Genomic DNA, 22,335 nt, shown 5'->3' with positions numbered 1-22,335 from the left:
AAATTGTATCCTGGGCTGCACAAAAACCATGGCCAGCAGGTCGAGGGAGGTGATTCTCCGGCTCTACTCTGTTCTTGTGAGACCCCACCTGGAGTACTGCATCCAGCTCTGGGGCCCCCAGCACAAGACAGACACGGACCTGTTGGGGCCATGAAAATGATTAGAGGGCTGGGACACCTCTCCTATGAAGAAAGGCTGACAGAGTTGGGGTTGCTCAGCCTGGAGAAGAGAAGGCTCTGGGGAGACCTTATCATGGCCTTTCAATATATAAGGGGGGCTTATAAGAAAGACGGAGAGAGATTTTTTACCAAGGCCTGCAGTGACAGGACAAGGGGCAATGGTTTTAAACTAAACGAGGGTAGATTTAAATTGGACATAAGCAAGAAATTTTTTACAATGAGGATGGTGAGACACTGGAACAGGTTGCCCAGAGAAACTGTGGATGCCCCATCCCTGGCAGTGCTCAAGGCCACTTTGGACTGGGCTTTGAGCAACCTGATCTAGTGAAATGTGTCGCTGGCCATGGCAGGGGGGTTGGAACTAGATGATCTTTAATGGTCCCTTCCAACTCAAATCATTCTATGGTTCTATGCCCTTATTTTAACAACAAAGATTGAGTGGACACCAGTTTGAAAACCGGAACAACTTTCAGGAATCTTCCAGTCCTTTGACAGTTATATAACTACAGTTTCCTATTTTAAAATACGTTCTTCTCCACTACTCTCTAATTATCATACAAATCAAGGTGACTAGAAGAGGAAAACATTAACACCCATAACCTAAACTGGTGTCAGATGCACGAAGTAAAGAACAGTTTCCCTCAAGTTCTTCTGATTTTATTATTCTTATAAGAGATAATTAATACAAACGTAGAGTGAAAATTGTATGCAACTGTGAATGACGACATCCTTTAGTATGTATTTAAGAATGTCTAATATCGGTATAACCATAATATTATTGTCCCATATACCATGTTCAGATGGAGCCTCCTGTGTTTCAGTTTGTGCCCATTGCCTCCTGTCCTGCCACTGGACACCACTGAAAAAAGCCCAGCTCCATCTTCTTTATACTGTCCCTTTAGGTATTTATATACCTAGATATCTTCAGGTATTTCAGTATCTAAAGCTCAGCAGAATAAAGCCAAGCTGTGGCTACCAGGTGTTTTTTCCTGTAAGATTTTGGCTGGCCCCAAGAACTTCAACTTTGTGCTTGATTTCATCTGTTCAGCCATAACCTATGGGCATACAACTATGGGGATTTTAAATGCCTTTTTAAAAATTGTCACAGAGTAATACAGACAAATGCCTAGAAATCTTTAACAAAAGCAAATTTAGTCCAAGTGCTTTTAAACTGGAGCACTCAGGAAAAAAACACGGCACACCTGAAGAGGTAAAGCTTCTACTCCAGCAATCAAGCAGTCCAACATATTTTGATGTATCAGAATAGGTAACATACCTTCTGCTTTTGAGCTGCCCGATTTTTTTCATCCGACATCTTTTCTGTGGTATTTTTGAGAGGGTGTGAAGACAGACGAAGGGGCGCTTTGGAATGAGCAGGAGTGGTAGGGACATGAACAAGCACAGAACCATCTCTTTTTAAATCTGGGACATCCTTTCCCATAGAGACTGTCTCAATCACGCGGAGGTTGGGACGTGTGGGGTTCGCTGACATGGCCATAGTAAGAAGACCATGAGCTTCTGGCAGTGTAGGATTAGGCTGCTGGGCAGGGGGGTACATGGTCCAGCCAGGGGCTGCATACGCCATATAGTGCCCATATGCATCGTATCCTGGAGGAGCCATTGTGGGAGGTGGATAGTTTTGGGGCATTTGAGTGGCAGTGAACTGGGAATAGTTGGGAATTTGGTATTGGGAAACAGAAGTAGGTGTAGGCGGCAAACTAGCAGGAGCTGGTGGAACTGAGGGAATGAGAGAGACAGAAGGAAGAGGCTGCTCTGGTGCACATGGAGGTATATCCTGTCCCACTGGCTTGTTCTTAGTATATTCTGATTTCTGAAGAGAGGATGCATCTTTAGACTGCTGGAAAGAGACTGGAGGGGATGCTGAGCGCTGCTGGCCTGACTCAGGAGAACGAGTGTCACTCCGGCTGCGACGCAAGTCCCAAGGGTCCAGTCGGCGAGGATCTGAAGAGCGACGATCAGGAGAACGAGATGCCAACTTTTTGCCATGAAGGCGTTCCTGGGTACGAACAGCCAGTTTTCCAATTTCAGCAACACCAATGTCAAGTCCAATGGTTTTGAGTAAGTCATGGATCTTCGCATACTCAGCATTAGGCTCTTCTAAAGGATCCAGCTTGACAGCTGGAGCAGGAGAAGGAGGTGGGCTCACTTTCTGGCTTATCATCTCATTCCCACAACTCACTGGGGGCTTCTGAACGGGGAGAGATTCAGTTTTGGTGTCTTCATCCTCATCACCATAAAGAAATTTCTCTTCATCCTCAATGTCAGGAAAACTACGCCTCCTCTTCTCCTGAGCACTGACAGAATCAGCCATCATGCCCAGAATTCGGGAGAAACCACTGCCATCCTGACTGGCCCTCTCGTGAGGCAGCAGGAAGTCAGTATGGCGATCAGCAGGCTCTGACTTCGGTTCTACCTTTTCCTTGTGACTTAAGAAGCTTCCAAACTTCTCTTCAAACATGAAAGCATCTTTGGGAGCCCCAGAAAGTGGGCTCCACTCATATAAACTGTCGTGCAACTCCTTGTTTGCAGACTCCACAACAGAGTCTTTGTTAAACCGTTTGAGAAAGTTCTCCACTTCAGAGGCAAAAGGAGCCGTGTCGTTGCTCTGGGGCAAAGACAAATGACTAGAAAGAAGAGGAAGATCCTTGCTGGGAGCCGGACCGCTTGAAAAGCCCTCAGGCTGAAAGAGAGAGAAGTTACTATTTACTACAGCACCTTCTGAGGCGACTATGCACCTCACAGAACAAACAAAGGAACATGTTAATTTCTCCTTGAGTTCACAGCTGAAGAAAAGAGTTAGAAAAGACAATATACAGTTGAAAGAGAACACAGATTACAAAACAAGTTGCCTAATGATTCTGGAACGTCATGCCCAGCAATGAATGCTTATCTCAGAGAATACACAAAATCACAATCGTATTTCATTATTTTTTTGCAAGCATAAGAACTGAAACTTTTAAATTGAAACCCCGTGTCCTGGTTTCGGCTGGGACAGAGTTAACTCTCTTCTTAGTAGCTGGTACAGTGCTGTGTTTTGGATTTAGTGTAAGAATGATGTTGATAACACTCTGATGTTTTAGTGGTTGCTAAGTAGCACTTATCTTAAGCCAAGGACTTTTCAGTTTCCCATGCTCTGCCAGCAAGCAGGTGTGCAAGAAGCTGGGAGGGAGCATAGCCAGGACAGCTGACCTGAACTAGCCAAAGGGGTATTCCATACCATGGAACGTCATGCCCAGTATATAAACAGGGGGGAGTTGGCCGGGAGGCGTGGATCGCGGCTTGGGAACTAACTGGGCATTGGTCAGCAGGTGGTGAGCAATTGCATCGTGCTTCACTGGTTTTTTTTTCTTCCCCCCCCTTCCTTTTTTTGTTATATCCCTTTTCATTACTATTATTATTATTATATGTCATTATTACTATTGTTAGTATTATATTTTACTTTCGTTATTAAACTGTTCTTATCTCAACCCACGAGTTTTACTTTTTTTTTTTCCTTTCCTCCTCCTCACCCCACTGGGAGGGGGGAGGGGGAAGCAGCTGTGTGGTGCTTAGTTGCTGACTGGGGTTAAACCACGACACCCCGTAACATAATTTTGGCTACACTTTGAGTTTAATCACAGACAAATAGGATTTCAACACCTTAAGACACGTAAAAACAACTGCACTGGGGTTATTCCCAGTCACTTCTTCAGATATGCATAATTAATGCCATGTTGTCCTGGTTTCAGCTAGGATAGAGTTAATTTTCTTCCTTGTAGCTGATATAGCGCAATAGTTTGGATTTAGTAGGAAAATAATGCTGATAACACACTGATGTTTTTAGTTGTTGCTAAGTAGTGTTTATACTAAGTCAAGGATTTTTCAGCTTCTCATGCCCAGCCAGCAAGAAGGCTGGAGGGGCACAAGAAGTTGGGAGGGGACACAGCCAGGACAGCTGACCCAAACTGGCCAAAGGAATATTCCATACCATATGACATCATGCCCAGTATATAAACAGGGGGGAGTTGGGCAGGAGGGGTGGATCGCTACTCGGGAACTAACTGGGCATCGATCAGCGAGTGGTGAGCAATTGCATTGTGCATCACTTGTTTTGTATATTCTAATTCTTTTTTTATTATTATTGTCATTTTGTTGTTGTTGTTATTATCATTATGATTATTTTCTTCCTTTCTCTCCTATTAAACTGTCTTTATCTCAACCCACGAGTTTTACTTTTTTTTCGATTCTCTCCCCGATCCCACTGGGTGGGGGGAGTGAGCGAGTGGCTGCGTGGTGCTTAGTTGCCGGCTGGGGTTAAACCACGACACATGTTAAACAGGATTTCCAATAATAGGTATAGAATGGGATCCTCAGTATTGGAGCACCTCCTGAGATAAACATGTCACTGTCAAACCAACACTGATCAGTACAACAGGCAGATCAAAAGCGATGCGCTAAAACATGAGAAAAGTCAATTTATCACAGTGGTCGCAACTGCTTATCTTTCCATTGCTCTTGAGACTCAACTGGTATAGCTTGGGTACAAATTAAGTAGGGTGGATCCCAGCCTACAGTCCAAAGGGAAAAAAATAAGGAAACTCGAAGATGTTTTCAGCCAGAGGTACTGAGGATGCTTTAGGCAGTTCTCTAAGTCTATAGAGAAACGAGAAAGAGGCACTGTGACAGGCAGAGAGCTTCGATCAACGTCCTGACTGCGTGTGGTACAAAAAGACTCAGCTTTTCTATAAAAGCTGGCCCAGATCTCAGCATCCTGGGCTGAATTTCAACAAGGACATTTTATTCTGCCTCAGATTTTATATATATATGATTCTTGATTAAATGCCTTCACCGTTTAAAGTTTCTAATGCAATCCTAACTTGTATAGGCCTGCAAAAAGACACCTGTCCTCTCAAAGATGCGAAAATGTAAAGATTTGGCTCGTCTATTTTGGAAATCAAACTAACATTCTGTATCATGAAGTGACTGTTTTGGAAAGTAGACACGTATAGACAGACAGACAGAGATCAAACCTGAATAGGAGACTCTACTTCCATCTCCACTCGTTTCTTCAAAATAGATTTTTTGGGCATGGATGGGATTTCCTCAGGCCTATATATATACCGAGGCTCAGAAGTCTGTAGTGCATTAGTCAAGCCGGGGATCACATAACCACCACCTGAAATATCATGATTCAAGTTTCTACTACGCTCCTCTTCTTCTCTTTTCCTCCTTGCACGGTCAAGCTCTCGGAATTCTTCATTCAGGTATGATGGGCTTGGGCTTCTACTGCGGCTTCGTCTGCGATAGTTTCGTGTTCCTGATGAGAAACCCTGATGCTCTCCACTCACACCATGCATCTTCTCATCCTTTTCGTACCGTGGACGCTTTATTTCTCGTCCCCTCTCTTCTGGCCTCGATGTGTAGGAGGATTTCCTGAGTTTGTCACTATCTCTGTCAGATCCACGAGGCAGCTCTTCTCGACGACCATAATGCGGACTATAATCTGAACGATGGAGGAAAACATCTCGGTTGCGGTAGTCTTCATCATGTCTCATGATGAAGGGACTTGAAGGTTGATCTTCATGCGATGGGTATCTCTCAAGGCCTCGAGGACATGAGAGGCCTCTAGTGAATATTGGACCATCAGCCATATCATCCCTGTGTAAGAGAAGCACAGAATAAACATAAGTACTTGAGTCAGAGTAAATTAAGTCTTACTCCTACTCAAGAGTAAGAAATTTCCAAATCAGTTTCAGAATAACATCTCCAGCACTAAACAGAACCAACGTTTTATGTCCTTAAAGGGCAGGGGAGAGAGGGAGACTTATTTTTAATGGTACTATACATCCCTCCTAAGAAGTCACCTGCAGACACAGTGACATGAACAATTCAACTCATACTGCAGAAGGAGAGCCTTGAAAAATTGATAGGACGGATTTATTTCTGTGAAGGAGAAAGACTACATATTTTAAAAACCCATACTATCATATTTCAGACGACAATGCCTTTCCTCACCTCCCCCAGCAAGATGCCAAGGTCACATTTCATATGAATTATTCAAGGTATAATTCAGTTTCACACTGGCAAATGAAACCAGATCCTCTTTTTATCTTCAGCTGTGGACAAGGACCACAAATTCTAGCAACATTTTCTGTTGTAACAGATCTGTAGACAGGACTGTCACTAATCACATGAACTGATATACCCAAAAAGAAGCACAGTTTTTGATAAGATACCTACGAACCAGGAAAAGTAAATGTAATAGTATCATTCCTTTGTGCCAACCCCTGCATTATTACCCACAGTGGACATGCAACTGGCACAACACCAGAATAACTAGCTACATGTCTTGGAGTATCTTCTTTTGGACTGATTCCTACACACACCTCCAATCAGGAGTACTGTTTTAACTAAGGCCTTTCTCCCACCCCTAAAAACTTTTCTGGGACTGTTCTTTAGATCAGGCAGAAACAAACCAAACCACTTTAAAATTACCAGCTGCTGGTTTTGCTCACAGGTATTTCAAAAATCTAGCAAGATCCTCCAAGAATGGGAAGCAAATGTGCTCCTTAAGTGAAATCAATGGGACAGAAAACCTAGAGAAATGTCTTTCCTGAGTCATCAAGATATCGACTTGAGATAAACTATGTATGATTGCCTGAATCCTCAAAAATCACCTTCTTCTACTCAGGAAAGTCCCTCCATAGATCTGAGAAGGGACAAATCAAGTCATGCCAGATGACATCTTCAAAAAAATTTGCAGATAAATTACAGCCCCAGTTTTTAAAGTCACTAGACTAAAGAATAACAGACATAAACAGACAAGGTCTTTTTCTTGAGTATTTTCATAGTTAACACATGCATATTTAAGAACAAAACCAACACAAAACTTCACTTTATCTCTAACCTGCATCATTGCGAAGCATTTCATATGTTATTAGTTGCTTTATCAGTCCAACATATCTTATAAGGCAAATACGGCATACACCAGTATCCACAGTATTAGATGGTATCTTTCCAGTTTCCACCAAACTACACACATCCATCCTCTCCAAAAGCATGAAAATATCTAAAAAGTAGCTAGAATTAAATTTCATACATAAATGTTGCTGTTCACAGCCTACATAAAGGTATGTCTATCCCCAGTGTCACCTTTTCGAAGAGCCTGCTAAACCTATACAAGCTGCATGAACACACCTGGTGGAGCAACAGATGTATTTCACCACACACCTTCAGCTGATTTTTGTGCAAATAATTTGCATGCATGCTTGTCAGGTGTCACCTACAATTCCAATGCTCTGACTGCAGTGACAAAGCAGAAGGAATATTTAATCATACTTTGGAAAGAAAGGAACAGCAAACCTACTATACTTACAACTAGAAAGATGTTCCAAATACACTCTGAACAGCTAAGATGCAAATTTAAACCCCAAAGATTAAATACAGGTGTGAGGAAAAGGATTACTTGCCTTATAGAAACTGTGATTCTTTTAAATATGTTTTCTGTAAATACAGTCCAACAGAGATATGTCCCTCTTAACTGGTTTGGGTGCTTTTAGCCAGCAATGTCCACTACAGGCTATTGCATCCCTGAGAGAGGATACAAGGTGGTACTACTGTGACCATACCAGTTCCTTCACCAACACAGAATACATGAATTACCAGAATTTGCAGTTTCAGAGAAGCAGAACAGACCACAGACTACATCGACATGATGCCTCAGAGAACTACAAGTAGTGTAAGGTAAGTTTACTTTTTGGCATATTTACTCACATACACGGAAACAGAAATAAATAATGGTATTCTGCTGTCAGCAACCAACAGGACTCCACCTTAACACAGTCTTTGAATAGGAAGTCAGATGAGCTGTTCATACTCAAGCCAACTGTGACTCTTGATATTATGCCAAAAAAAAAAGCTATTTCAGAGCACAGCTTAACACAGACCAAGTCTCTGCAGTGATATCATCTAATCTTTTGGATTAACCTCAGATGAAAGAATTGGTGAGATGCTCTGTATAGCTTATGCCACCTCAGATAGCAGTAGAATGTCTTAAAAACACTGACAGAGGGAGAGATGGAAGACAGGGAGAGGGATAAGATATATTCTTCACTTTGATAGACTGAGATTCTGGAAGACAAAAAAATATTAATCTGTTGAAGTAGAAGACTGAAGCTGCTTAGGTGACCTTGAAGTCACAGGCCAGCAGCATTCAGTATGTTTACTTAGACATGTGCAGGAGGCCAGCTGCCCTAGAAACTTGGGGCAAGTTCTTACAGATGTTTTAGGATGGACCTGCACATGGACACACACCCTGAGAAATTCTCCTGGGACATCCTGAAAATCTACTGCTGCAGGAGAATCCAAAAGCATCCCTGATTTCCATCCATTGGTATTTTATTTCCTTTATAGGCTAATGAACCTCTCTACCAATCCAAGGCCCTGCAAACGACAGATAACAATTTGTAAAAGTGATTGCTTGAAATCTCTAAGTAGAGTAGTTAGCAAAAATAGCTGAGAATAACTAAATTCAGAATTATTTGCTCCAATTACTTCAAAATTTCTGAAGAGACATCTTCAGAAAACACTCTATTCTTTTTTTTTTTTAAATGAGAATGAGAACATACCACATGCCAAATAAAAATGCAATATGCCCAGTATTAAACCCAATGATGATTCACAATCAGGGCTACTTCAAAGCCCAGTGATAGATAAAAAGTCAGTGTCCCAGTACCAGGGCAGCCTCTCAGAGGGGAAAAAAAATACATGATGAAAAAATACATGATAAACAATGTCCTTAACCAAATACAAAGTGTCTTTTAAAAACAACCAAAATGGCTAAACAGTGAAGAAATCTGGAAGTCAGAAGCAGTACCTAGAAGATTCAGGAAAAGCTAAGGAATGATGAGGTTGTCACACACTTTAAGCTTCTGGACAGCGGGCACCACTCAAGACAAGTGCAGCCAGCACAAAGAGACTGGACCAAAAAAAACCCCATAAATGTAACCACATGGAGTTCTTGCATACCTACACTAAAAATATATGGGAAGTCACTTAAAAACTGAGGTCAACACAGTCTCACTTTCTCTTATTCTCATTCTGATTCATCCGTCACTTTTACACCTTCTCAGAAATCTATTCTGACCATTTTTTTACATCTATGGGTCCTGTAACAGAGATAAAGTTCTTCGTCATTTTCACTCTTATGTTAAAATAAACTGCACTGTACCTGATGTTACTCCTAATCATGCATCGTAACCACAAAACAGGTTAAATACAAAACCTCACTGGAGAAAGGAAGCAATGGGACAAACACACACCCCCGCCCCGCATGTTCTTGATTTGCCAGAGCAGTGCCAGTTCTCCTACATTCCATTTCCTGCTCCTTCCAACCACTGTACTCTCCCTGGGCATATGCACTCACTTCATTCAGAAGACTGCAGACTGCACAGGGGATTTACAAATTGAACACTGATGCCAGAAGAACTGAGGTAAAGGCGTAAAAGTGACAGTACTGAAAACTAAACTCTCATTTCGTTTTCCACACCTGCTGAAACTTAACCTTACACTTGAGAAAGACAGGAAATTCACTTATTCTGCTCACTTCCCTTTTTTTTTCCTCTCTTTTCCTTTTCTTCCCCTCCCCCCCCCCCCAACAGTTGGGATATTTGCATCAAAAATAGAAGTTGTAGTGCTTTTTTTGTGCTGGATGCTTATCCCTGACGTGAAACTGCAATTGTATGCTCTGGGGCACAAACTATGCCATCTTTAACTTCACAATTCAAGACAAAGAGAATGATTTTATTTGCACAAAGTCTTCTGATTTTACTTCCTTTTGCCAGATTATACCTGTTCTCCTACTGAAGGCAAAGATTTCCAAACAGTATCTACTAATATTTATACTTCACAGCAGTATTTTTAACATAAAAGACGTCTCTTTCATTAACTAAGTTTCTCTCCAATTCCAATCAAGGGACCCTAAGAATTCTAACATTTATTTTATCATGTATGAGACTGTCTGACTATGTTCACTTCTCTTCTGCAGGGTTTTTAAAGTCAAAATAATAAATTTTCTTCAAGCTACACTAGAGCTTTCTTCTGGACTATTCTCAAAAATCAGGAAAGTAGATTATTCCTGCCAATAAATGAGGAAGTTGAAGCTTTACGCTATCCATACCTTCCTTTCAGTCAGGACTAGGTAGGTTCACAAGAAACAGAAGAAGGTGGCTGAAGCTGCGAACTGCCAAATGAAGCAGCTCCCTCCTGCAATATACTCTGGGCACTTTTAGTTTATATGGGTTTTAGAAGCAGTTGACAAAAATCAGAGAAGAAATATCTGTTTAGTTACTATGAATACAGGCAGCGACTTTTGTTCAGGAATCCCCTGTACCACAATTTGCTGGAGGCTGGAGGAGTATTCCAGGGAAGCATCACTACATGCTTGCCCTCTTACCCTCGTTCCCTAGGTATTCACTGGGCTAATCAGATGTTTGGTCTCACCCAGTACAGCCATTCCCATGTTCTTACTGTTTCACACACTTGAATCCCCATCTGCGGAGGACCATACCTGTCACTCAGGTTATCAATTGGTGAGCCCAGTCTATCAGGCAGCCTCCTTCGCTCTGGTGTGCCAATGCAATACCGGTCATTACCAACAGTAATCCGCAAACTCTGTTCCAGTGAAGACTCAGAGCGGAGACTCGGTGAACGTCTCTGTAAATTGAAGAAAGAGTGCAAGCCCATCAATCAGGGAATTTTAATCTCAGCTACCGAAAGGCAAGTGACTCTGCCCTGCTTAACACAGGAGACTTGGGGTGGATGGATCAATTAAAAAATCAAACTAGAAGAACAATTGCTCCAAATATTTCAATTGTCTTTAGTTACTAAAGAAACAGGAGGGTGTTGACTGCATTTCATTTCTCATCCCAGCTGCCAATAACACGCTCTATATTTACATTATCTAGAAGGGAAATTTTCAACTCAAAAATACATTTCATAAAGCACCATTTTGGAAGGTGGAAAAACAGAGAGAAGTTCAAGAAGTCCCAGATTTGCTGCTGTCTTCCTTTCTTTGTAGAGGAGAAGCAGCTAAACAAACATTGCATAAAAAACAGTGCCAGGAATTTCTTAATAAAAGTGTCTGAATTTCTGGCCATTTCCAACTTTAGTAACAACATGAACCAAATTATAAACCAGTGTAAACAAAGATTTTCCTAGCAGTGATGTTTTCAACAGTTTTCCTCACCTCATGCTTCTTTCAGCAGATAAGCACAACATAACACTAAAAACGCCAGTGACTATATAGTAACACCTTCTGTAATAGAATTCCTATTATCATTATTTATTATTGGTAGAGCTAAACCAGAGCTAAGTAAAGGTGCCTTTGAAAAAACTACAGCAGAGAAGGCCTGAGCTAACTGCCTCTGCACAGACCTTCCTTTGGACACATACTCAATACCGAAAATGTCATTACTGGTAAGTTATGCTTAACTAGTTATGCCTCACATCATTCTAGAATATGGTACTAGAATACAGGAATGATCAAAGTAAGGGGAGTTCCATAAGAAACAGATGAGACTGCCTGAAGACAGAGATACTTGATTTGCTTTTTTAAACCAACATGGTTTAGATTCTGCTTAACAGGAAGCAATGAACGAGCTTCAGTTCTGCCAAACCAGTTGTGCACTGCATATTGCTTTCACCGCTGAAAACTGCAGTAGCAAGCAGCAGGTGCACTATGTTGTCTGCATCTACCCGGAGAAGATGCAGCAGATTCAGCTCAATCCTCCAAGAGACCAAACAAAGAACAGTACATAATCTCCAACAAGAAAGCAAAAGAATTCCCTCACAAATTTGCCTGAACAAAATTTACTTGCAGTACAAACCTCCACTAGAATCCATTGTGCACATAACCTTGTCCTAAGGTAACATATTAGTGATTTCTGTTTTGCTCCATTAATCTGAATCCCAGCATTTATCAGAAAACATTTTAATTACTTTCTAAGACAAACTGTGTTGTATAGCACAATACGATCCTGCAACAGCCTGGCTGAGATACAACATATACAAGGTGCACGTGTCTCATACAAACACACTCTGAAGGCTCACCTATGCCCAGTATAACACTGAATTTTGAGGGCTGCCTCAAGAAGTGATTATCTTGAAGGGCATCTTCTTGCCATCAAGACTGTTGGCAAGTTCGGCACATACATGACAACCATCTCCAGGAACTGGAGGCAGAGAAGTGATGATTATGTCTCAGAACAAACTTCTGGGCAAAGGAAAGAAATAGTTTACATTTAGAAAGTTTGGGATGTTAGGATTGCCTATGACTGCCATACAGATTGCCCAGAGACAGCAGTTATGGTGGTACATATTTGAACTTCACAATTTTTTTTTTTTCAGTTTGAGAAATTCCAGTTTTAACAGCTTTTTCATTTGGAGCAGTGAACACCACCACTAGTCATTCCTACCTATGCACTGCACTGCATTTTCCTCCCTTCCTGTTCTGGCGCCTAAACTGCAGTTACCATTGCCATATTACTGCACAGGTTGCATACCAGCTCTTCATTTCTTCTTTCTTTGTTGACCCAACTTACTCCAGTCCTCTAATTTCAGCCAATTTTTTTACAAGAAAGCAAAGAAGCTGAGAGAAACTATAAAAAGAACAAGCACGCAGGTCAGCAGGGACAAATAAAAGCAGCATGTGTCAGCCTTGCAAGAACAAATAAAGTCCACCAAAATCTCTCACTGTACAGCCTTGACCTTCCTCTCCTCCATTACATTTTTCAATACTCACCCCAAACCTTTGCTGTCACTCCATGCTCTTCCAATTCCCACAAAGTTTTCCCCAGATCCTAAGAAACTAACACCATCCATACTTACAATGCCCAATACACAGCTCCACTGGCAGTCAGCATCCCAGTTATGCATGAGAAAATGGGCAACGATGCTGATAACCTGGGAATGCATGCACTCCATCTCAAAAAAAAAAAACCCAAGCCAAAACAATTCCCAGAACCATGAAAAGGGAATAAGAAATCTCTAAGGCTTGACCTTCCATACTCCAATTCATATGAAGAGTACAGACAATAACTTAGAGCTTGTACTCAAAACTTTTCTGCATTTCAACCCCATGCCCTTACCCCATCAATGTCTTCATTCTACATCCTACATCTTCTACCCTTACGCATATACTCCCCTCTTCCAAGTCCTCCTTCCTTGTTGCAGCTTAAATTCCTCTTCCTCAGTCTTCTGTCTGAATTCATCTCCTTTCAGTGACAGCTCCAAAATGCCACTTACTAACACATTTGTGTAACTCTCCACATTTCCACACTTTGTATCCTCAAACTTCTGGAAAGGGGGTCTTAAGTCATATAAATCTGAAAACTTTATTAAAACTTTACCCGATCATGCTGACCCAACGTATCTGCTGTCTGCTTTGTTTTCATCACACTTAGTTCCACTGTTTGGAAAACATCAGCATAATCCCAGCTTTTATTCTTCTCTAATGAATCCTAACTTTGTAAACAGTACTTCTAAAAAGTAAAATCAACGTGTATATGCATTTTATGCTTTATAACATCACTTTTAAAGAAGAAGTTGTGTTGGTCAAACACCTTTTGGTGGACAAAAACTTCCATGGAAAAAATGTGCACAATATACACTCTAAGACTTGCTGACACTGGGCTTTAGCATATGCAAGAGATGGCACAATACCAGTTAAAGAGCTATATTTAATTGTCTCAAGATCCCTTTTACTGTGAGAGCTGCCTCCTAGAGAAAGGTTTTCCTTAAATGCAGTAATATTCTTGTAAATAAACAAAAAATCTATTTGGCTCAGCAATTCAGCACTAGCTAACTTGCTAAAGCCTAATTTCTAGGATTAATAATTTCTCAATTTTTCTTCTCTGAAATTAGAATAGTCAAGAAAAACATCAAGAATCTGTAACAATTTACTGAGATGACTACTGTAACTTGAACCAGAAGGGTGCAAAATAACACTGGAAGAATAGCGTTTGTCAAGAATAATGTTTGTGTAAAGTGGGGGATTTGGTGGCTTTTTTTTTTCCCCCTAAAGGGGGAGTGGGAGGCTTCCAGTCAAAAACTCCTAGTTCAAATTTCTCCGGTCTGAACCACCAACAGATTCAGCACTGAAAGTTTTGTTACAGCTGGTACAGGTTCACAGCCTATCACGGATAGAGTGAAATGGCAGACTGAGTGATGGTGAAGGCAGTTTAAGAAAGTTCTGCTCCTGTATCCCAGTTTATTATCCCCTCAGCTGTGACCATGCAACTGTCCATCGAGCCACAACACAAACTGACATGAATCAGATTAAAAATTACCTCCTTTTAAAAAATTACTTATTTTCAACCTGGATCTTACTAGCAATGCAATTTGCAGGGCTACCCCACAGACAACTTACAGGACTGAAACTACGGTGAAATGCAGCCTAAAAACAAATGGCCACAGGCAAGCTTCTCAGCCCGGCTTGGCTTAACTGTCAAATACAACTCTATCTTCCCATAGCTTCAGGACAGCTCACCTTTAAATAACAAATAGCACCAATAGCTGACTTTTAACTCCACTACAATCACCTGTGATCTCTTCTATGGCTACAGCTCCAAAGAAATACAATAAGAACCTGTACCACCACCAGAAAGGGCAATCCCCATTCTCTCTTGGGGTCCCATCATGCAATGAATCATAGCAGACAATGTATTTTTGTTGGACTGACTTTCAGCCACATCGTTTCCTCAAATCAGTTCACCCTGCAACTTCACAAATACAAGTGTGAGCACAAGGGAGGGGGCAGAATATACTGCAGAGCAAGAGGAAAAAGTGAGTGTACTGTTCTTTTTAATTGTACACGTGCTGGATTGAGTGACCATGGAACCATAGCCTAAAATATCCCAGTATGAAAATCTCTTCTTTCAGCTCAACACAAACACACAGTGAACCTACTACACACCACAGGTAACAGTTATCAGACAAGACAATCACTGCATCAAGGAGAAACAAGAGAAAACCCAAGTGAGCTAATGCCATCCGCTCAAAAAAAAGTACAGCCATACACTTTGGTTTAGTATGAAGGCGTCTGCATCCAAGATGGTATCGCTTCAGATGCCAAACCAGTGTTTCACATGCCCAAATCAGATTTTGCCAAGACTGAGCAAGAAGACTGGAGCACCTTGTGCACAGCTCCAACTACAAAGCAGTGCCTATCAAAGAATACCTCTCAAAGATATAAATCTGTAAGAGTCTCCTTCGTATGCCCATGACAGCAGGAAGAACTCAGACAAAGTACTCATTCAACATCCTATTAAAAAAGTTATCTTCCCATAAATTAAACGATATTTATAAAATAACACAAACCAGTGTTAAATGGAGGAAAGCAACTAGTTACATTCTTTGCCTTAGCAAAAGATAGCATCATCTTTGAGCCTTATCTAAAATGGCTCTAACCGATAAGAGAGTAATAAAAATGTAACGGAAATTAAAGGTAAAACATTACTTAAAATGGAAATCAATTTTTTTCTTTTTTTTTTTTCATTTGGCTCTCTAAGGAACAGGGGGGAAATGGCCCTTCTCCCTCCGCACAGGGAGAGCCCAGGGCCGGTGCAATTCTGCAAGGACCCCGGCGCGCCAAGTTTGGGGCCCTGGCCCCGCTGCCCCCCGCTCCCGCCCTTCCGCCGGCGGCGACACGGGCTGACCACACGGCACAGCCGGGGGGCCAGGGTACCGCTGAGGGGAGGCCGGTGCCGGGAGAGACACCTCCCGTCAAGGCGCGGGGGACGGTGGCCGCCATCGCCGGGGGCCGCGGAGGCGGCGGGGATCGGCGCGACAAGCCCCGCACCGAGACCCCTCAGCGCACGGCGGTAGTTACCCGGCTGCTGCTGCCGTCTCCGTGCTCGCTCCCCCGGCGGCCCCGGGTCCCCCCGGGCCCCGGTCCTCCCGGCGGCGATGGCAACCTCCTGCTGCGGTGCGGCGACGGGGATCGGCGAGAGGCGCCGCGGTGGCCCGACGGGGAGCGGTGGCGGCGCGGCGGGGGACGGGGCGAAGCGGAGCGCGGCGGCGAGGCAGAAGCGGCGGCGGCGGCGGCTGGCGGCGGCGGGGGAGGCCGGCCGCGGCCTGGCCCCGGCCCCGATGTGCTGGAGCGGGAGGCGCGGGACCCCGACGAGCTGCCCTCTTTCAGTCGGTGGGAGGAAGACGAGGACGAGGGGCCGGAGCGGCCGCTGCTGGAGCGGTACATGATGGCGCCGGCGGCCCGGGGGTCCCGGCGGCCTGCGCGGGCGCCCCAGCTCCTCTGACCCGGCCCCCCCCCCTCCAGCTGCCCCCCCCGCCCCCCGCGCGTGCGCGCCGCCGGCCGCCCTGCGCGCGCTCCCGAGCCAGGCACCCCCGAGCCCGGCGGGGGCGGGGGGGGGGGGGGGCGGGGTGAGCCCGGGTCGGGGAAGGGGGGGGGGGCGGGAGGCGTTGCTTGGGGACGCCCGCACAAAATGGCGGTCGCCGCGGCCCAGTCACGTGTGGTGAGGCGGGCTGAAGCCCGGCGGGAGGCGGGTGTTGCTGCCGTGCTCGGCGGTGCCGGGGGCCGCTTCCTTCCTCCCCGCTCCTGGTCCCCCGTGGCCGCGAGGGAGACACGGTTGGGTGCGCGGTGGCGGCTGCTGCTCCATCCTATTTGCCTCTCTTCCGAGGCTTCCCGCTGCGCCGCCCCTCTCAGCGGGAGCCCTCCCGGTCGGGAGAGCGGGCGGGGGGCGAAGGCGGTGGGGAGGGAGAGAGGGAGCTTCGCCTGGGCGGCCGTGGGGGGCCTCCCCCTCACGGAGGCTGAGGGGAGACGCCGAGGGATGGGCTGTGAGGCAGTGCGCCGTCAGGCAGTGGGCCTCGGCCGGGCCTTGCTGCAGCTTGGTGTGCCTGTGGTGACAGCAGCCCTCTAGGTCGAAGCCAAAAGCCAAAGGGCTTTGGTTTTTTTTCCCCTGCACTGTGCTGTGGAGCTTGTCGGTGTGGGTGTTGTCCTTAAGCAGAAGTGTGTTCAAGAGCAATCCTTGGCTGCTCAATTGAGGTGATGCCGAGCCTTCAGCTCAGAAAGTTTCTGAACAAATTTCCTTTCTGTGACTGCCAGGAGCTGGGATGACATGATAGGGAGGAATCGCTTCTTGCCTCCTCCCTCTCCTCACCTGAGCACCCGCTACTGACCATGCTTAGTGCAGACAAGTGAGTATGACAGTTTCAATTCTTGTAAGTGAAGCATGAAACATTTCTCTTATTTCATGCTGAGGGCTGTCTCTGGTGAGGAGGAGGAAGAGTGTTTTCAATTAACTGAAATGGGCTAGCAGTAGAAAGAAATGAATGCAGAGAAATGAAGGTTCTGATAAAATTCTCCATTTCCCAAATTCCTGAGCCTTCATATCTTGTTTAGAAACTGGGAGAAGTTTCATGCATTAGATTTGTATTTTATTATTAGCTAGATGACATGTGAGGGCTTGTATTTGAAGACCCAGTCAATTTTTGCAGACTTGGATGAATTTTTGCCTGTGTTTTTTGGGAATGTGTTTGCTAGAACGTAACACACCATTTGAAGCATACCACTTACAGCTGTGGCAACAAAGAGCAGCAGGCTGATGGGTGGGCGTCCGTCTGATACTATAATAAGGCATTTTTGCTGGCAGTGGTTGGGTACAATTGTGTATTAAAACTAACTGCCCCACCTTGACGCTTTCTGAGTGAGTGCACCAGTACACAGGCTCAGGAAATACGCTCAGTTATGCCAATCGTCAAAATAAGCATGAGCTATATAAAGACTATCTTATTTTCCGTTACCATTGTCCGCTCCTCCCCCTTCTCTCCTAAGGTTGATAACGTTCATCAGTGACCTTAATTCAATTCTAAGTATTCTGGGATAAGAATTTCATCTTTGAAGATGCCCAGCAGACTGCGGATCTACTTCTGGTGGGAGCAAAACGCACTGACGGTGGAGGCAATGGATACTCAACCTGTTCCAACTAACTACCCTAAGCAGCAGGCTTGGTGACACTCAGAGAGGCACAGAGTTGTGCTTTACGATAACTACAAAACTGATGTGTACATAGGAATTTCCCCTCTAGCTTTGTATTGTAGATCACATCCAAGTACTTTATCACTATAAGGAATATGCTATTATCCCAAATGCGTTCTGTTTCTTCATTAAAAGGAAAACCACGTTTTCATGCATTAGTGTCAGGCGTCTGCATCAAGCGCTCAGTTTCACTGAGCATATGAAATACATAAAAACAGCCTAGCAAGAGGGAGAAAATGGACTTGTTTGGTTTTGGACATCTCTTCCATGCTGTTGCTTTCTTTACAATAGTTTTAAAAAATGGTTTTAAACCACCGTTCGGTTTCAAAACAGTCAAGAGTAAAAAGCCACAATCCCAAGAAACCCAGCAAATTCTTTTTTTTTTTCTGTCAGAGTTTTATATAGTTATGCATATAATATGTAAAAGCTTTGCAGAATGCCAGAACATGAAAATATTTTCTAAGTTCTTTTTGCCTTGTATCCAAAGGAGGTCTACAGGAGATGTCCTGGTGGTTTCTGGTGATGGATTTCAGTGGCATTTGGAAGGCGAAGGAATCCAGATACTAATAACTAATCAGAAAGTTCATTAAAATGTCTGTCTGCACACCAGTAAGTAACCTGCTCAAGGGAGGAATGGTAAAAAGAAAGCAAACAGCCTACATGTTGTGGTGTTAAAAGAGTTCAGAAGAGAAAAATTCCATTTGTTGGAGAAAAATACTTGACTGACTAGTGTTCATTAGCATTTTGTAGCACCCTGTCATCTTACTGAGCATCGCTTTACAACTACAATTTATGAACTCATTGTGTACTAGCTGTAGTGTCATCTTTCAATCACATGCCTTACTGAGTTAAGTTTTTAAAGGGACTGAGCACCCATAGTGGGATTCAGTTAAATTATTCCTAAAATCAGTACTGAAATTTGGGCCCAATGGTGCAGAGCAAATTGAGAGTTTTCACGTCTTTGCAAGAGGAAGCACTACAGTTTGTCTTGGGGATTGAAAAAGTCAGGCAAGGTCCTGACCTGCTTTGCAGAGGTTTTTGTAATACTCCTGCGACTGGTGCTCCAGACTCTGACTGGACAAAGGAGGTGCCAGTCAGTCTGCTCTGCTACAAGTTCAGCTCCCAAACTCCTCTTTGGAATTCCAAAGCTCATCTTTGAACTTGCAATTAGCTGCTGCTTGGAGAGATTTTGGCTAATTGGATGCTGAGGGCAATGTTGGGGTAATAAGGTGTCTCTGAATTCTCATTAGGCCTCAAATAAGAAAGTCACGGGAGCAAACAACATTGAGAAAGAAAAGAACAGAATGAGAAAAGTTAGCAGTAGCTCAGTATGAACAAGTAAATAGAAATCAGAACTGAAATTAATTCACGTTGGACCGTTAGGTTAAAAAGCAGTACAGTAACAGAGAAAAACATAAGGCCTTAATTATAATTTTTTATTATACTGTCTTATGTCTGAGTCAAGACTAGATCCAGAGGCACGAGACAACCATGCAGCACTCCCTCTATGTTAAATGGCTAGGCTACTAGTAAGAACAAAGACAATTTCTATGTTTTTATGACAAAATGAATGTTCTCGTGAGAAGGCATGGTGGAAGATATACCTCTGTCTTCTGAACTTTGCACTAATTTTTCCCCTGGAAAACAGGGCAAAATATGTATGTTGTGTCTTCAGGTCCAGGCAAAGCAGCCCATTCATGAAAAATTTTGGACTGAGCCAAGTAATCAAGCCTTGGTCATGACGTCGTGGAATTTGAGGATGGTTCAGCTGATAGCAGAGCCCTGGCTGGGAGCACAGAAAACGCATCCAAACAGACAAATGCTTTCAGAGATTTTACATCTATAATTACAAGGTTGATATTTCTGAATTTAAGGCTTGTCTAGGCTCGCTTCTGTTTCAGCTCAATATTTACTTTTAGCTGGGAAGTGGAATGGGCATGCAGCCTACACTCATTCACTGACTCCAAGTCCTGAGAGGGGTATTAAGTAATCTGTTAAAAAATAAACTCGGGGGGGGGGGGGGGGGGGGGGGGGAGTCTCCCTTTGCCAGATAGCTCTTCCTCGCTGTGGGTATATCAATCTAGAGCATTAAAAAACTCTGGATAGTAGACAGTGAATAAAATCTGGCCTGCGTTGGCCTGTGGGGGTGGATTAAATTAAACCTGATGTTGGGGTGGTTTTTCCATTTTGAATGCTCTGATTTTTTGATAAATGTCAGGTGTATGATTATTTATAGCGCGCAAGGTACTTTGTAAGCAATATACCCACAAGCCTGTACTCCACATAGCGCACACCTTAAATCAGTCAAATACATAGCAGTAAATGTCACAGGCAGCAATATTCAGGAAGAGGGGAAATAGCCAAAAGGAAGCAGGAAAAGGAGGAATGTCTATTTAGATTCTTGCCGTGCTCCTATTTAAACGTACTTATGCAGAACAGGCACCAGTGATTTCAGATCAGTTAGGGTGGATTGGTATTCTCCTAGGGTTCCTTTTTTTTAATACCCTTTACGTTTGTTTTCCCATATAAGTGTAAATAATGCTGCCTGGAGCAGAAAGGGATCCGTGGCATCTGAAAGCTGTCCATCTTTCAGCTGAAGTAGAAAAGTTCATGGTTTTGAACATGGTTAGGAAAGATGAGCAAGCAGAATGCAGCGTATGAAAAAGGAGAACGCTAGAACGCAGTGTGGCTGAAATGGAAAAGCTGAGTGTGATTAGCTCAAGAGAGAGAGGATGGTCTTTGTCCTGATATCTGAGAACTTCTCTGGTATCTTATTAAGTCGGGGAAGTGGTGGTTCGGTTGGGTTTTTTTGGTTGTTGGGTTTTTTTATTTCATTTGGAAATAAGACATCAGAACCACAAAATCTGAAAGTTTCACTTGCGTGCAGCTCATGCTCCAGCCTCACACATCCCCTATTTGCTGTCTTGAGAGTTTGCTGCTTTCACAGCATTTTTTTGAAGGGAAGCTTCCTTGAGCAGAGAGGACATAAAACTTATTATCAAAGCCTCTGCAGGAAAGTTTAGTCTAGAAGCCTTTGGATGACCTGTGGGAGAAAGAGCAGACTGGCCAAATACACACAGTGTACAGTATCAGTAGCTACCTTGGTCATGAAAAGGCAGCCTTGCAACTCTGACACACAGGCAAAGATAACTTTCAGGGCTGTGAGAAATCAGAATCCTCAGAGACAACAATTAATCACGGATACATATATATAGGTTTAGGAAAACCGCACTCTCCTCCTGCTCCTTTCAAGGAAATTATGATTAAAGGGTACTGTGGCCTCCAAGCTCTTGCTCTTATCTCTGCTGTTCCACACTCCCTCAGCCAGATTGCTCTGTTTTCTCAGACAGGAATGTTACTGGTACTTTCCTCCCTCGGCACCCCACTGATAACGCTTCTAAGCTCAGAGAACGCTTCACTGTAGCTCTGATGAGCTGTGCGTTGAAAGTAAAGTTTGCTACATGTGATGAATTATTTACAGGGATATGCTAATTTTCCCTGCCAAGAGGAGAATACTGAGGGAGGGTTTGGGAAAGCGACACATCCAGAGCATCTGCTATAAAAATCACCAGTAGCAGCTAAAATTGCCAGACAGTGTGGTGATGTTTACTGCACACTCCTGTTATTGTGTAACAGTCTGGAGGGGATGAGGCTGGATGTCCTCTCAGGCTCGTTTTCTCTCAGCTGGAAACTTGAGCATTTACTCATCCCCCAATGCAACGTGCTCTTGTAGTAAAGACCGAGTGTCGTATTTGGGGATGCTGCTTGCATGTGTGTGTTTATGCTCTGGACTCATGTTTGTGCTCATAGCCACTGAGCACAATACAGGTAAAACTGAGTGGTTTTGTTTAACTTGTGTTATTCAGATGATTGTATTAGGTTAACATAATGATCTCGCTTTATATGGCTATTACTGTGCTAGGAGAGCTCTGCCACTTTGGGTATACTGATCTATTGGCAAAGTGCTCTTGCAGTAATGTCATCTGCTATGAGCAAAGACCGCTGTACCTATAAAAGCACATTTATACCCATAAAAGTTCTGCCTGGGCTGTACCTGCCGGTGCTGACTTCTGGACGCACAGCGGTGGACAAGTATTCCTGTGCTGG

At 43.6% G+C, this 22,335-nt stretch overlaps 1 protein-coding gene and 1 long non-coding RNA gene across 3 annotated transcripts in view; one reads left to right on the top strand and one right to left on the bottom strand.

Annotated features, from left to right (window-relative positions):
• The window catches only part of ZNF318 (zinc finger protein 318), a 28,197-nt gene extending 11,766 nt beyond the window's left edge, over positions 1 to 16,431 (bottom strand). Inside the window, exons 1-4 of the mRNA XM_050893308.1 lie at positions 16,066 to 16,431; positions 10,747 to 10,892; positions 5,210 to 5,837; positions 1,456 to 2,880 (exon numbers count right to left, since the gene is read on the bottom strand). Coding sequence (XP_050749265.1) covers positions 1,456 to 2,880; positions 5,210 to 5,837; positions 10,747 to 10,892; positions 16,066 to 16,431 — 2,565 coding nt within the window. The remainder of the gene's footprint in view (positions 1 to 1,455; positions 2,881 to 5,209; positions 5,838 to 10,746; positions 10,893 to 16,065) is intronic.
• Positions 16,432 to 16,772: 341 nt separating this feature from the next.
• On the top strand, positions 16,773 to 18,383 carry LOC127014164 (uncharacterized). 2 transcript variants are annotated; one of them, XR_007766154.1, is made up of 3 exons: positions 16,773 to 16,823; positions 17,296 to 17,387; positions 18,025 to 18,383. It is a non-coding gene; the product is annotated as an uncharacterized LOC127014164 (long non-coding RNA). The 2 variants fall into 2 exon arrangements; XR_007766153.1 differs by lacking the exon at positions 16,773 to 16,823 and having other exon boundaries at positions 17,091 to 17,387.
• Positions 18,384 to 22,335: the final 3,952 nt, after the last annotated feature.

This window comes from Gymnogyps californianus, chromosome 3 (assembly GCF_018139145.2).
Source record: "Gymnogyps californianus isolate 813 chromosome 3, ASM1813914v2, whole genome shotgun sequence".
NCBI classification, from domain to species: domain Eukaryota; kingdom Metazoa; phylum Chordata; class Aves; order Accipitriformes; family Cathartidae; genus Gymnogyps; species Gymnogyps californianus.
The sequence above is the reverse complement of the archived record's forward strand: the minus strand, read 5'-3'. Positions and strand labels throughout refer to the sequence as shown.